This window comes from Harpia harpyja, chromosome 3, assembly GCF_026419915.1.
Source record: "Harpia harpyja isolate bHarHar1 chromosome 3, bHarHar1 primary haplotype, whole genome shotgun sequence".
NCBI lineage: Eukaryota > Metazoa > Chordata > Aves > Accipitriformes > Accipitridae > Harpia > Harpia harpyja.
Window position 1 is genome coordinate 66,263,313 of NC_068942.1, and position 13,958 is coordinate 66,277,270.

Here is a 13,958-nt window from a genome sequence, read left to right on the forward strand (position 1 = left end):
TAGCCAGCAAGAAAATCCACTTGACTGTGCATATAACAGCTATTGGCTAAGCCAGCAGTTTTCCCAAGGGCTCATGAGAAATTCTTTCTCGAATTCTCAACCACCAAGGAGCTCCTGGTGTTGCTAGAAATAACTCATGCCAAGTGGGCTCCTAGTGCCTGATTCTCCAAGTAAGGAAGTTGAGTTCATTGGCCTTCTCCACGGTCTTATGGAATTCCTTTAACCCACATGGACCTGAGATGCCCAGATGCATTCCCTTCCTTGCAAGGCAGTTGTAAAGGTGATACCTTAGTAAACTGAGAGGTACTGTCACCCTATGGAAAAGGGGACTTGAAAAGACCTACAACAGAAAAAGACTCCAACATAACAAGCTGTTGTAGTACATTTTTAATATACAATTTTATGTTAGCCAAGGGCAAATCATGGGGGCTTTTTTTGACCCTTTCTGTTTGGTGGCTATTTATGGTTATTATTTCAATAGGTGTATTTCAGAGAAATCAGGAGAGTTCACAGTAACTTTGAAGTGCAATATGTTACTTTTCAAATATGCCAGTTTACCACCCACAACATTCCCTATTGCTGCTCATAAACCTTAATTTTGCTGGATGCCAGGTCAGACTGTTTGGAAATACAAAACATAGCCACTGCTCAGATAATCTCCATCCCCACTTACGGCTGACTGTAGGCAGTGGCAGGTCAGGCTCCCTGTGACTCCGGCAATGGCATTGCTGTCTCTGAGTACTTCAGTAATGCCTGTTTTCTCAAATAAGGCCTTGACACCAAAAGTAGCAGAGACAGGTGATTAATGAAGGCACAGAGAGACCTGTCTGTTAAAATCTATGCAAAATGGAGGTAAAACATTGTAAAGTTAATGCAGTCTAGTTCTACCCCCTATTGTGCTTACAGTTCCTTTGCATGTTCAATACTCCTGTAGGGTAAGGGGAGATGCTACTCTTTCAGTTGACAAGGGAAGCCATCAAGGATCAAAATCCATATCCTTGTTTTTTAGCTAATTACCTGCACATACTGCGCTGGTGGAGGACAAGGCAAGGCTAGTTATCCCCTGATAACGCAGGGGCACAGTACATTGGCAGTCTATTCCATGTGCTGGCTCCAAGTTTTCTCTCCCTTGGGTCAGTATGCCTTAAGTGTGAGGAGCATCAGGATGTTGAAATGCAGCCAAGGGTTCTTTGTCCTCTTCATAGAGATTTTACTCTCCTACCCCTCTTCTTTCCATGTTACTCCCCAAAATGTGAAGGCTCTGCAGTTTACTAGTGTTATCTTGGCCTGGGGTGATATGTTTTCCTTTTGGTAGAATTTCAGTTGCAGCCAGAGCTGATTCAGGGTATCTAAAGCTGGGCCACTGCGTTGCCTTTGGTTTTATGGCAGGCTTTCCAAACATCTGTAAAGTTTTCACTTTTTTCTTTTAAATCATCATGTTCTTGCTATACTCCCCCTAGTTCCACTATGGAGCTAAAATTCCTGAGCAAATCAGCTCAACACTCCTGCTCTCTTCCAACTCTTTAAGCCCCTTTCCAGAACCCATATAAATCTTCAACAAAGTCTTTGAACCTAACTGCTTATTTGAGAAATCACTGGCCTGCCTTTTAAAATTTTTTTGAGTGGTTGTTCTTATTGCCGTTGTAGGGAAGTTACAAAAGCATTGCTGGGAACTATCCTCTCAGCTGAAATAATTTTTCCACCCTCAAATAACTGCTTTTAACCCATAGGGCACCAAGTGGACTTGCAATATTTTCCATAAGAAAATATCACAGTTCTGTTAAGAAGAGAATCATGAATTTTTACAAAGGTTTCTATTTCAGATATCTAATAGTTACAGCTAAACAAAAAGACTGAGGTTGTTCCTTGTTTTCATTTTCCAGAATTGGGCAGAGAGGGAGAGAAGAAATGAGGTAATATGAACAGTTTTCTATTTACTCTTATTCTTGTCCTCCTTCTAACGTGTCCCAAATAGCGCACCTAAACCTCACCACTTCCCAAAGCAGGGGATCAATGACTGTGCAGCTGTATTAGTAGCTATGGATAAAGAGACTTGTAGTTTGGCAGCTCTGTGCAGAGCTGAAATCCTTGGTTTGGCTCCAGCAGCAGAGGTTTGCCCCTTCAAGCACTGCTAAACCAATTGATTTTATTTTCCTGAGAGACAAAATGAGTCAACAGGTATAGCTGACTAAGATTTTCCATAGATCATTTTTCAAGCATTGCTGGTTTTCTTTCTTTAAAATCTGGAGACAAGGGGATGATTATAGAGAAAATATTTTGCATTAAGCAAATCTTTAGGTCTGTGTGAATAGGTTGACTAGAGGTTGGGTTTTTTTGCCCATAGGTCTGTGAAAAGGTCTGTGCTTGCCTACGTGAAAGGCCCTATTATCTCTCACTGCAAATATGCACACTCTGGTTTTCTCCCATCTGTATGACCTGTCAGGGCTTTCCCAAACCAAACCACAACAGCAGAAGCATTTAGCATTTCTGACCCAGCCTAGCCATAAGCCAAACCCCTCCAGCAGCAGCAGGGAGCCTGAGGCCCACTCAGGTAAAGTTTTAACTCCTGCCCCTCCTCAGGAGGAAAGCAGAACTGAGACTGGAAAAGCCGGGAGGAGGTGTTGTCACTTAGCTCAGGCTGCATTTGTGAGGTGCGTGGAGGCCCACCAGCTCTTGATGCTGCGATGACACTGTGAAGGGATCCTAACGGCACCTCCTGACAGTTCATTAGTGCCATCAAAGTGTTCTACCCATCCATTAAATGTCCTTTACCCTTAGTGAACTTAATGTTATCTTACTTAGCATTGTGTTTCTGTGTATTGGATGTCCGTGTCCAGGTGCTGGCAGCGGGGGGCTGCAGGGCAGCCTCTGTGAGGACAGGCCAGGGCTGCTCCATGCCGGACACAGCCGGTTCCAGCTGGTTCCAACCGACCCACTACAGGACACAGCGAAGTCCCTCAGCCAAGATGGTGGTGCCTCTAGGAAAGCATGTTTAAGAAACGGTGAAAACTGTGCAACAGCTGTGAGAGGGAGGAGTAAAAAAATGTGAGAGAAGCAGCCCCGCAGGTCAGTGAAGAAGGAGGGGGAGGAGGTGCTCCAGGCACCCGAGCAGAGATTCCCCTGCGGCCCCTGGAGAAGACCATGGTGAGGCGGGCTGTCCCCCTGCAGCCCATGCAGGACCGCGGTGGAGCAGATATCCACCTGCAGCCTGGGGAGGACCCCACGCCGGAGCAGGTGCATGTGCCCTGAAGGAAGCTGCAGCCCCTGGAGAGCCCCTGCTGGAGAAGGGTCCTGGCAAGACCTGTGGCCCATGGGGTACCCACACTGAGCCAGTCTGTTCCTGATAGACTGTGCCCCATCGGAAAGACCCGTGCTGGAGCAGTTTGTGAAGGACTGTCTCCTGTGGGAGGGACACCACGCTGGAGCAGGGGAAGAGCGTGAGGAGGAAAGAGTGGCAGAGACAAAGCATTACGAACTGACTGCAATCCCCATTCCTCATTTCCCATTCCCCTGCGCCGCTCAGGGGGAGGAGGTAGAAGAGTGAGGAGTGAAATTGAGCCTGGGAAGAAGGGAGGGATGTGGGGAAGGTGTTTTTAATTATATCTTTGTTTCTTGCTATCCTACTCTATTTTTAATTGGCAATAAATTATATTAATCTGCCACAGAGCAGCTCTCCACATTGTGCTGCTGGTAACACCAGTTTCTGCCTACTCAATGCTCAGGAAGGTGTCCAAGTCATCTTGCTGCACCCCAAACATCAGCTCAATGGGGAGGGATTTCTTGGAGGCACTCATCAGCCTGAGGTTGCAGAAGCGGGTGGAGGGCACCATGATTAGCTAGCGTTTGGACAACGGAGGCATGACCTCCTGCACTACTGTCAACAGTTGCTGGAACCAGAGGGTGTTTTTTGCCACATCCAGTTCTCCTGGGGAGTCCAGGCATTACTATACATGCACAAGACTATTAAGGATGACCATTTGTGCAATAATGTGCAACTTTAGCTGTCACAGAAGGTAAATTCTTGCCCTGCCAGAAAAGTTGGGCCCCTTACTCTGGAGCGACTAATAGAGGAATGGAGATGGGAGCAAGGGGTTGGGAGCTGGTAGGAGGCAGTTGTCAAGCTGGAAGGAAAAGGGGGTTTGTTTACCCGGGACCATCCACCATCTAGGACAGGAAAGGTTTCACAGGTCTATGTTTCTGTTTCCCTTCTTGGCCACTGAGCCCTGGAATGACTTCAAAGATGAAGGAGACTTCTCTTGGGATTCACAGTGGAATGAGAGGGAGGGAAAGGATGGTTTCTCAGCTGAATGGCTTCTGAGCTGAGGACTCAACATGCAGGACATGGAAGACATAGGGACATTCTCAATCAAGAGTAGAAAGGTTTATCTGCATGCAAGGGACTGTGGCACTGGTGATGAGTGAGTGAGTGTCCTGATTTCAGGTGGGATAGAGTTAATTTTCTTTCTGGTAGCTGGTATAGTGTTATGTTTTGGATTTAGTATGAGAATAATGTTGATAACACACTGATGTTTTCAGATGTTGCTAAGTAGTGTTTAGACTAAGTCAAGGATTTTTCAGCTTCTGATGCCCAGCCAGCAAGAAGGCTGGAGGGGCACAAGAAGTTTGGAGGGGACACAGCCAGGGCAGCTGACCCAAAATGGCATTCCATGCCAATGGATGTCATGCCTAGTATATGAACTGGGGGGAGTTGGCCTGGTGGGATCGCTGCTCGGGAACTAACTGGGCATTGGTCGGCAAGTGGTGAGCAATCGCATTGTGCATCACTTGTTTTGTATATTCCAATCCTTTTATTAGTATTATTGTCATTTTTATTATTGTTATTATTAACATTATTAGTTTCTTCTTTTCTGTTCTATTAAACTGATCTTACCTCAACCCACGAGTTTTACCTTTTTCCTTCTGATTTTCTCCACCATCCCACTGGGCGGGGGGGGAAGTGAGTGAGTGGCTGCGTGGTGCTTAGTTGCTGGCTGGGGTTAAACCATGTCAGTGAGGTAGGGAAATGTTTGTCGGTTGACGATCCCATGGCTGCCTATTTGGCCTGGGACATTTTGTAAACATGGCCCACCCACACTTGTCCCCAGCTGTTTATGTATAAGTGAATAATAACTTCATGTAATATTTATTTATTTACTTGTTAATTAGGGATCTATTCTAGGCCCTTTATGCAAAGAAGTCTCTGGGAAGTGCACAAGCTCTCTCCTCTGCACTGGGGAGTACAAGTGCTCTGGCCTAGTCTTCCTTAGCAGCTGGGTTCACAATTTTCCCCATGAAGAGGATGCCATGGCTGGTTTTGTCAACAATCATCATCAGGAAGGGCCTGTTGAATCTGATGTGAGGAGGAGGAGGAAACCCTGCAGACAATAGTGTCAGTTCTATCATGGTCACTCCAGCAGCTTCTGTGCCGTTTTCACTGACATCCACCATAGCCTTGTGAATCGCCTGCAAGCAAAGCAAAGATTAAAATCAAGGTACAGAAAAGTGAGAAGCAACTGGGGACAAACTTGCTTGCTTTAACTCTGCGATAAGGTAGTTTTTAAAAGAAAGTACAGAATGAATGTAGAACGGGTGTGAAAAAGATACTCAGGTCTAGCCGTTCCAAGACAAGCAGTTTGCTCCTAGTTCACGGAGAGTTTTCAACACGCTGGAAGAGTCAAACTTGGCTGCTTGCAGGGCCTGAGCAGCATAGAGAACATTTACTGTTCTGTTGTTCTCAGAGTAAAATTTTGTTCTTAATGTTTAACACAGAAGAATAAGTTTTTAATTTTGCATCAACTTCTGTGTATGCAAAAAAATTCTCTCTGCAAAGACACAATAGTGACAAGCTTTATAGGGTGTCTTTCTGTAACACAGCCCACTGATATGACTTGACTTTACAGGGCTGTAAATAGGTAGTACCTACCTGTAGTAGGTATAGCAAATTCATACTTCTAAATTCATGTGGTCTTATTTCATTGTCTTTGGTCAGCCCTCCATGTTTTTTTTTCATTGTCCATAATGCACCTGAAAATTCCTCTTATGAGGTCCTGCTACCCTTCCTCTATTCACTTGTCCTATATCTGTAATCCAGGTGTTTACACATGTAATAATTCAGTGTGAGGAATCACAAAATCATTGAATAATATAGGTTGGAAGGACCTCTAGAGGTCTTCCAGTGCAACCAGCCACCCTATACTGAGTCAACTCTGACACTAGATAAGGTTGCTCAGGGTCTCATTCAGTCAGGATTTGAGTATTTCTAAGGATGGAAATTTCATAGCCTCTCTAAGTAACCCATCCAAGTTTTTGATCACCCTCATGTTGAATTTTTTTTCATAATATCTGATGAGAATTTCCCATTTTCTGTCTTGTGTGCATTGTCTCTGTTCCTGTCACTGTGCACCTGCAAGAAGAGCCTGGGCCCATGTTCTCTGCACCCTCCTAATAGGTATCTGTAGACAGCACTCAGAACCTCCCTTCACCTTCCCTTCTCCTGGATGAACAACTCCAGGTCTCCCAGCCTCTCCTTATACACCCTGTGCTCCAGCCATGCAGCCATCCTGCTCACCCTCCTCTGGACTCATTCTGCTCCAGTATGTCCACATCTCACTTGCACTGGGGAATCCCAAACTGGATGCAATACTCCAGAAGTGGTCTCACAAATGCAGAATAGAAGGGAAGGATCATTTTTCTCATGACATAAGGCATATATTCACTGGGACACTAGGGAAATTCTTTTACCTGTCTGTGTGCCAGTTTCTTGTTTGTGAAATAGGGCTATCCCTGTCCCACAAGTCTTTTGTCCATATAAATTCTGATGTGCTCAGATAATGCAGTAATGAAAGGTGTATACATAGGATAAGAGTGACTATTCCCAAACTTATGTCATAACGATGACTCTTGCCATGCATTAATTATTTTGCACCAGCTTTTTGTGAAATTATTCCTGTTATTCTTTCTAGATCTGTTTTCTTCTTCAGAGACCTTCAAGCCAAATTGCAGGATCACTATGCAGTAAACAATTTAATATTAAACTGTAGGAATAACAGCCATTTAATCCCTAATCTTCTCCTTCCTTTATTACTATCAGTGAGCTACGACTACACTCCAGAAGTGGGATCAGCCTACTTGTGGAGATAAAACCTACATGTAAGTGAGGCAGACAAATCTCTTGATTGACATCTCTGTTTGCATACTTACTTTGGAAACGCTCAGAGGGATTTTTTCTACCATTCCAGAGAAATCAGCCTGGTTACTGAACGCCTCTGTCACACCCATTTTCTGAAACAGGCCCTTAACATCATAGGAGCCAGACATGGAGAATTTTGGAAGATCCACGTAGATGTTTCTTTTCAAAAATAAAAGCAAAGTGTGAGTTTATTAGTGTGAGATCCCTCGATGCAATAGCTGTTGCAGGTATACACCCATCCCAAATACCTGTGGAGCTAAGGCTTGGCTTTCTAAGACAGTAATAAATCCCATGTTAGAGAAGCAGAAATTGAGGTACCTCTCCCACCAGCCACAGTCTGATCAGTGGTGCAGGGCCACAGTGCTGGTTTATGAAAGTGACTGGCTGGAAATTGTCATCCAGACTGGAGAAAAAGAAATTGTATTTTCTTTTGAACTGGATTCTTCCTACTCAAGGCAGGCCTCCTGAGGGCAATGTACCCATGTGCAGGATCCTCACAGCTGGTAACACTCCTACTGTTGTGACTGGGGGAGCTGAGGATAGGGTTTCCCTTAGATATAAAATTGCCCCATACCTTGTCTGATTTAAAGAAACTATGCAATGCTTGTTCCTCAGAGCTGTACTTAGCAACTCATTGTGGCATCCTAAGCTTTACTTTCTTTGCCTGGATAAGTAGTTATGGCCTCTTCAATATTTAACAAAGCAACAGTTAAAAGATTGCCTTTCTTCAAGTGATTGCATCCAGTTAAACACTGTTTCTTTTAGCAGAGTATCCTCCACCTGCTTCATCATCCCTTCATCAGGCAGAACAAACAATGCAGCAGCATTTCCTTTGTATGGGATTTCTACTACCCAGCAAGACAACTTCTCATCCCTATGGATATTAAAGACATCCTTTTGATGCATCATTTTGACCTTAACAGAATACTTGGCATCCAAAAAGAAGTCATCATCTCTGGTGTCCAAATTTTTGAAAGGTTTTTCCCAGTAGCCTTTTGACAAAAGAATGAGTATAGAATTGAATAAACTGAAAAAGACACTAATAAAGGCATGTCACATTAGCTGATACTTAAAATACTGTATTTGAACTGTAAAGGCAACAACAAGCCTATCTCAGTTTAAGAATGCTTGTTCCCTGGCCATGAAAAGAAGCTTTACATCATTTCAATGGTTCTAATAAAAATCACACAAAAAAAAATATAGGCTGAGGATTGCCATAGAAAAGACATGAGCCTTTGCCTACTAAGGCAATGGTAAAACTTCCACAGACTCCCACTATACAGGCTCCAGGCTTATTCCTTTCATAGAAGTGTCATCCATGTTTGACCATCTCCTTCATGGCCAAACACCTGTGCCTTTCAACAAATGATCATAAGTTCTCAACCTTATCCCTTCTGAATATTTTAAGCTCTGAACCTGGCTTAAAATTGATATGCCATTGATCTGTACTTCTACAGGTTCTTTTTTTTTTTCTTTCTTTTTTTTTTTACTCATATAGAAAATTATTCTTCATACCTGACTTTCAAATATTTCCTTATGTCATTTAAAAGTAGAAAGACATATTTTAAATTAGATGATAGAATAGGTTCACAGTGTGAAGAAAGTTACATTTCTTAGATCTGGATAAGACTTCCAGAGCTGATGTGTATAACTGCTACCCATGTTTGTCACTCACCTTTAAAGAAAATGTAGTTAACCAGAATCATCTTGGTGTCTGAAGAAAGTTTCTTGAGTAAAGGAACAATTTTCCCATGGGTTTTTTTATCTATGTAGTTATTGATTTCCTTTATAGCCTCTGAAGAATTCTGGAAGTTACTAGAAATAGCTTCAGAATAATAAAAAATTGTGACATCATCCAAAAATTTTTGGAGCAGTTTCATTCGATCGTCTATGAACAGGGCATTGCCCGTGCTCAACTGGACTTCTCGGTGAGGGTCGTTCAGCAGCTGGAGGATGCACTGAAATCGCTCATGGATCTCCTGCTCCTCTATCTCTGTCAGGTTGAAGGCAAGGCCTTTGTGCAGCTGACCAAGTGTGTTTGATCTGGCCCCCAGAGAGAGCATTGCAAAGGCAGTGGAGATGCTCAAAGGAGAGAAGAAAATGTTCTTGTTGCCTGCTTCCTCTCTGACCTGCTTGTAAAACCTAAATGCGAAGTCAGTGTTGCTGGGGGCTATCTTGACATGAGCCAAGTTTTCATCTTCAGCCTGGGAATGGTCTTCTGGGGAATGGGGTATTTTTTGTTCCTGCTGTTCATCATTGAGGTTGGACCTATGTTGACCCTGGACTTGAAGTCCAAGAAGCAACAAACACAAACACAATGCAGACTTCATCTTCCTTCTGAACAGTTCTGTTAAGAAAGAATAAAACAACTTTTAGATCTAGAGAATTTTCTCTTTCCTGCATAAAAATAGTTTTTGTATTCTAGGTATGATTTTCAGATGTCAGTCTTTACTATTACTGCTCTATTTAGAAATACTCTTCTACTTGGCCTCCTGGATAGTCTATTTCTAGTCAGTTCTATCAGTTTCTGACCAATGAGCAAAGGAAGGAAGATATTAATGTGATATCACCAGGAAAGAATTGGTGTTGTGTAGGCTTTTTTGAGGTATTATGCCTGAAATAGTTCTTGCTTCTGACCAGCATGGCCTCATTGCACTTCTAAGTGCCTTTGGGTTAATGGCTGAGTTCACCTATTGGCCCCCATGTATTTGGTAAGTACTTTGGCACAGAGACTGACTTTTGCTGATCTGTTTCTGTAGTACCCATGGTCTTGTTACGACTTGGGTTTTCAAGCACTGCAGTGATACAGAGATAATGTTGGTTGTAGCTGTGAATGAAATCCATTTAAATGCTCACCCCTTAAACTGTTTATATCTTTCTGCCTCTTGTGTAGCAGCTCTAAACTCAAGAACTGTATTATTTCAAAACATTACCTTAAATGTTTCAGCAAATTGAGGATAAATCAAGAAAGTTTATTGGCTCTCTCTATTGCACATAAACTATCCATAAGGTTGCAAAGCCCAAGACTCAAGAGCTTAGGAAAAGCTATAGTGGAATCTGCCTTGCTGTGTATGCACAATATGATGACCTTTCCTCATCCTTCAACTGACATAAGCAAATACTACATAATCCCACAGTCTCTCTTCTGCCCTTTTCAGGGGAAGAACCATGAAATATACTGGAGAAGAATGTTCTCCATAGGGTGCCTCACCTAAGTTATCTCAAATGACAGAAACTCAAAAACATGAAGTAGGCAGTGGCCTGCAGAAAAACAGAGACGATCTGAATGTTGTTCATAGCAGCTGTATACTTATTCTGGAGCATGGTATTCCACCCCAGGGTCTGCCTCAGGCTGTGTGTCTAGTGCCAGGTTTAGGTCTTACATCAAACTTTTCACAGGGAGATGTTAGTTCTGGGTTCTCCCTTTTCTGGCTGCCCAGTATAAAATAATGAAGATATAAGCTGTGTAAGTGCTGAGTACAGGAGCTGTGCTCAGTGTGTCTAAAATGCTGGATAAAACCATCAACTCTGGAAAAAAAAAAAATGCATTCTAAATGGAGGTGGTTCATTTTGGTTTGGCAAGTAGTCTTTTCATAATTCCCCAAATCTGCTTTTGAAAGAGACTAATTTACCATTGAGGCCACTTGGGTGCAAGTAGCCTGGTCTTTAAACACACTGGAGGTACAGGGACATTACTCTCAGTAGCCCAGCATTAGCCTGGAGTAGTCAGGACATTGCAGCTATATTTGGTCCTCTGGGAGCAGAGACAAGGTTTTGTTCTTCACTTTAGTATTGATTGTTGAGTACTCATTTTGGACCTCATCTCCCAGTCATCCTGCCACTATAGGTAAGAGCTGGATCACTGACTGAATCCTGCTTCCAACATTTAGAATATGCTTCCAGAAGCTAAAATAATTTCCAATTACTGCACACAATAAATTCATCACAGAATTAAATATTGTGCAATAAATGGCAGAGATCACAGACAAAGTGAATTCAAAGACTTCTAAGAAAGTATAATATAGTACTTACAGTGCTGGACCTCTCTTTCACGGTGCTTCTTCCCTATTCTTTGTTCTGCTGGGTAGTATTAAGTTAATGTCTACTGGTAAATATTAAACAGAGCAAATAAGATTGATTTGCAAAGCAAAGACTGAGTAAGATATTTTTTTCTGGACATCAAACATTGTAAGTCTATTTTACTGTCATATAGGCAGAATGATGCCAGCACCTAGGGTTCTGAGGGGAGAGAAAGAGCAGAGACCTTGCTACTCTTGGGCTTGAACTAAACTGTGGGCAAAAGAGCTTTGCAAGGTAGTCTGGCATAACTGTGGTAAAAGAGCTTTAGAAGAAAGCATATTAGAAGAACTGGAAACCTAAGATAGGGGCAAAGCAAGGTCTGTTTATAAAAAAGCAAGGTCTGTTTATAAAAAGGATGCTCTGACCCACTGAACTCTCTGCATGGGGTATCCTGATGCAAGGATGCCATTTAATTGAATACCCAAGGCAGCAGCAAGTTTGTTCAGGAATAGCTCAGTATCTCTATGTTGCCCTGCAGCGCACACTGCAGGTACGCCCTAACTGGCATTATTTGAAGGGCTCGTTAAATTATTAGATAAAGGATAGTTGCAGGCACTGGTTAGCTTTTTGAGAGACATTTGATGAGTATTTTAGAAACTACTGAAGTGAAAAGCAAAGTATTAACATGGTTTGAAAAATAGCCAAAATAAGAAAACAAATGGAAGAATGAAATGGGCAATTGTTACCATGGCAAGTTGTTAGCTGGGGAGAAGAGAGGAGATCTTCTTAACCCTTTGCTACATACGAATAGGATAGGCATGATTTATATACATACTATATGTGACACACTGGGATCCCTCTCAGAGGGAGCTGAGAGAAATAGGCACAATTTAGCTATTTAGAAGGTTATTTAAGGATCAGATGCATGGCACTCATCCCAATTAGCAATGACTAATTATTTCCATTGAATGTACATGATTTCACCTCAGGTAAATCTACAGTTTATCTACACATAGGAATCTACCCACTATAGTGCTACTATCTCCTACAAGATAGAGGCAGAGTTTGTCAGAATGTATTTCCACAGAGAGATTTTTTTTCATGATGTGTGCAAGTACCCAGAAAGTTTATTGCAATATTATGTAAAATGACCAAGGTTCAGCAGGAGCAAGTATGCTGTTGCTTAACTCTAGCAAAGACAAGATATTTTTCTCAAGTCTAGGCCTGCCTACATAGATAGCAAGAATCTTTCAGCCCAGCCCTAATGCTTGGCTAACCATCTGAAGGATGGTACTGTTTTCAGGGAGGAACTGCTGGGAACAGCAGAGTTTCTGCAGTGATTCCTCCATTTTCTCCCAGGACATGCAGCAGCAGCACTCAGAATGTCAGGGAGAGAGTAGAAAGTTGCCGCTGTCCCTGCTCACCACTCCCAGGCACCAGCTCCTCCGATCCTCGCCCAAGTCTCTTCCTAGGCAAGGTTAAGACCAGCAGCTACATCAGACCCACGAATGACAATTTTTGTCTGCAAACTTCAAAGCAATCAGCTTCTCAGCAATTCCAGATAGACCAGCATGGTTAATGAATGCATCAGTCACACCTGGTCCTTTGAAAATCTCCCTTAGGTCATAGGTGCCAGAAATAGAGACTATTGGAAAACACGAGTGTCTCCTGTTGAATGCAATGGAATATGAGGCTGAATCACCACACATGGGTATCACCAGCACACCTCCCAGATGGCAGCATCTGTGAGAACCCAGGGAGGGGAAAGCAGTTTGTTACTTCTCTGCACATTCCTGTTAGTGCAAATGGCTGTGTCCCCAGAACAGATGTCACTGTGAAATGTGAGGCTAAACTGGAAAGTTTGTGCAGAGTTTCGCAGGAAGGAGATCCAACCAGGGGAATTTCACAGAGGAGGGTACGGAGCTGGATGCTTCTAGATAAGCAGTGGCTGGGACAGAGGGACTCCTGCTCCAGGAGCCAGGGAAGTCATATAAAGGACTGACAGATGTGCTTTTCCCATCGGCCTGATAATGGTCTATATGGAAGGAATTAAGGAATAATTCAATTATCTCTCTCACTACTGTCTGCCAATGACTCTGCTCAGTTATGCAATATGTCTTGGTTCCTCCTTACAGGAGGAGTTTCATCCCATATCATTAACTTACTCCTGTTCCTACTTGGTTGTCAGGTTATTATATGCCAGCTTTGCAAGTTATATTTCTGGGTTTTCCAGGCAAAGGATTTCTGGCTGTGGAAACAAAACATCAGCAAGATGATAAGGATTGAGCAAGAGACATGTGAACTTTGCACGATAAATCCTCATGCAGCCATTCCTTGTTGCCTTATAAAGATGTACAACTGAAGGTCTGTCTGCAAAATTTCATATAAATAAACTTATTGACATAAATAACTCCATTAAAATCAGAAGATTGGCATCATTGCAAAATTTCTGTAACTAGAATAAAAATCAAATCCTCTCTGTATTTTTATCTGTTTCTGTAAAGGGCAGCCCAGCTATGATGTCCATGTCTTACAAATACTCATCCTTTTCTCCTCAGATAAAGAAACTTATTCTGGCTCCACTTCAAAAAAAAGCATGAATGACAGAAAGAAAAAAGCTGAAGGCTAAGCAAAAAGTCTGTGACAGAACTGCGAATAGAAACTATTCTTTTTTGCTTTGTTTTCAGCCTCTTTCACCAATGCAATAGGAATCTCTGAACTAAAATTTCATATGAACTTATAGTTTTCT

General features: G+C 42.6%; 1 protein-coding gene across 2 annotated transcripts; it reads right to left on the reverse strand.

The window, feature by feature from the left end:
• Positions 1–5,137: 5,137 nt before the first annotated feature.
• Positions 5,138–11,471, reverse strand: LOC128139925 (alpha-1-antitrypsin-like). 2 transcript variants are annotated; one of them, XM_052783062.1, is made up of 5 exons: positions 11,222–11,471; positions 8,865–9,536; positions 7,911–8,181; positions 7,201–7,348; positions 5,138–5,463 (listed from the first exon to the last, which is right to left on the reverse strand). In XM_052783062.1, the coding sequence occupies exons 2-5, from the start codon at positions 9,517–9,519 to the stop codon at positions 5,254–5,256; spliced, it is 1,284 nt and encodes a 427-aa protein (XP_052639022.1). In that variant the 5' UTR covers positions 9,520–9,536; positions 11,222–11,471; the 3' UTR covers positions 5,138–5,253. The 2 variants fall into 2 exon arrangements, with proteins under 2 accessions (XP_052639022.1, XP_052639023.1); XM_052783063.1 differs by lacking the exon at positions 11,222–11,471 and adding an exon at positions 10,401–10,417.
• Between the last annotated feature and the right edge of the window lie 2,487 nt (positions 11,472–13,958).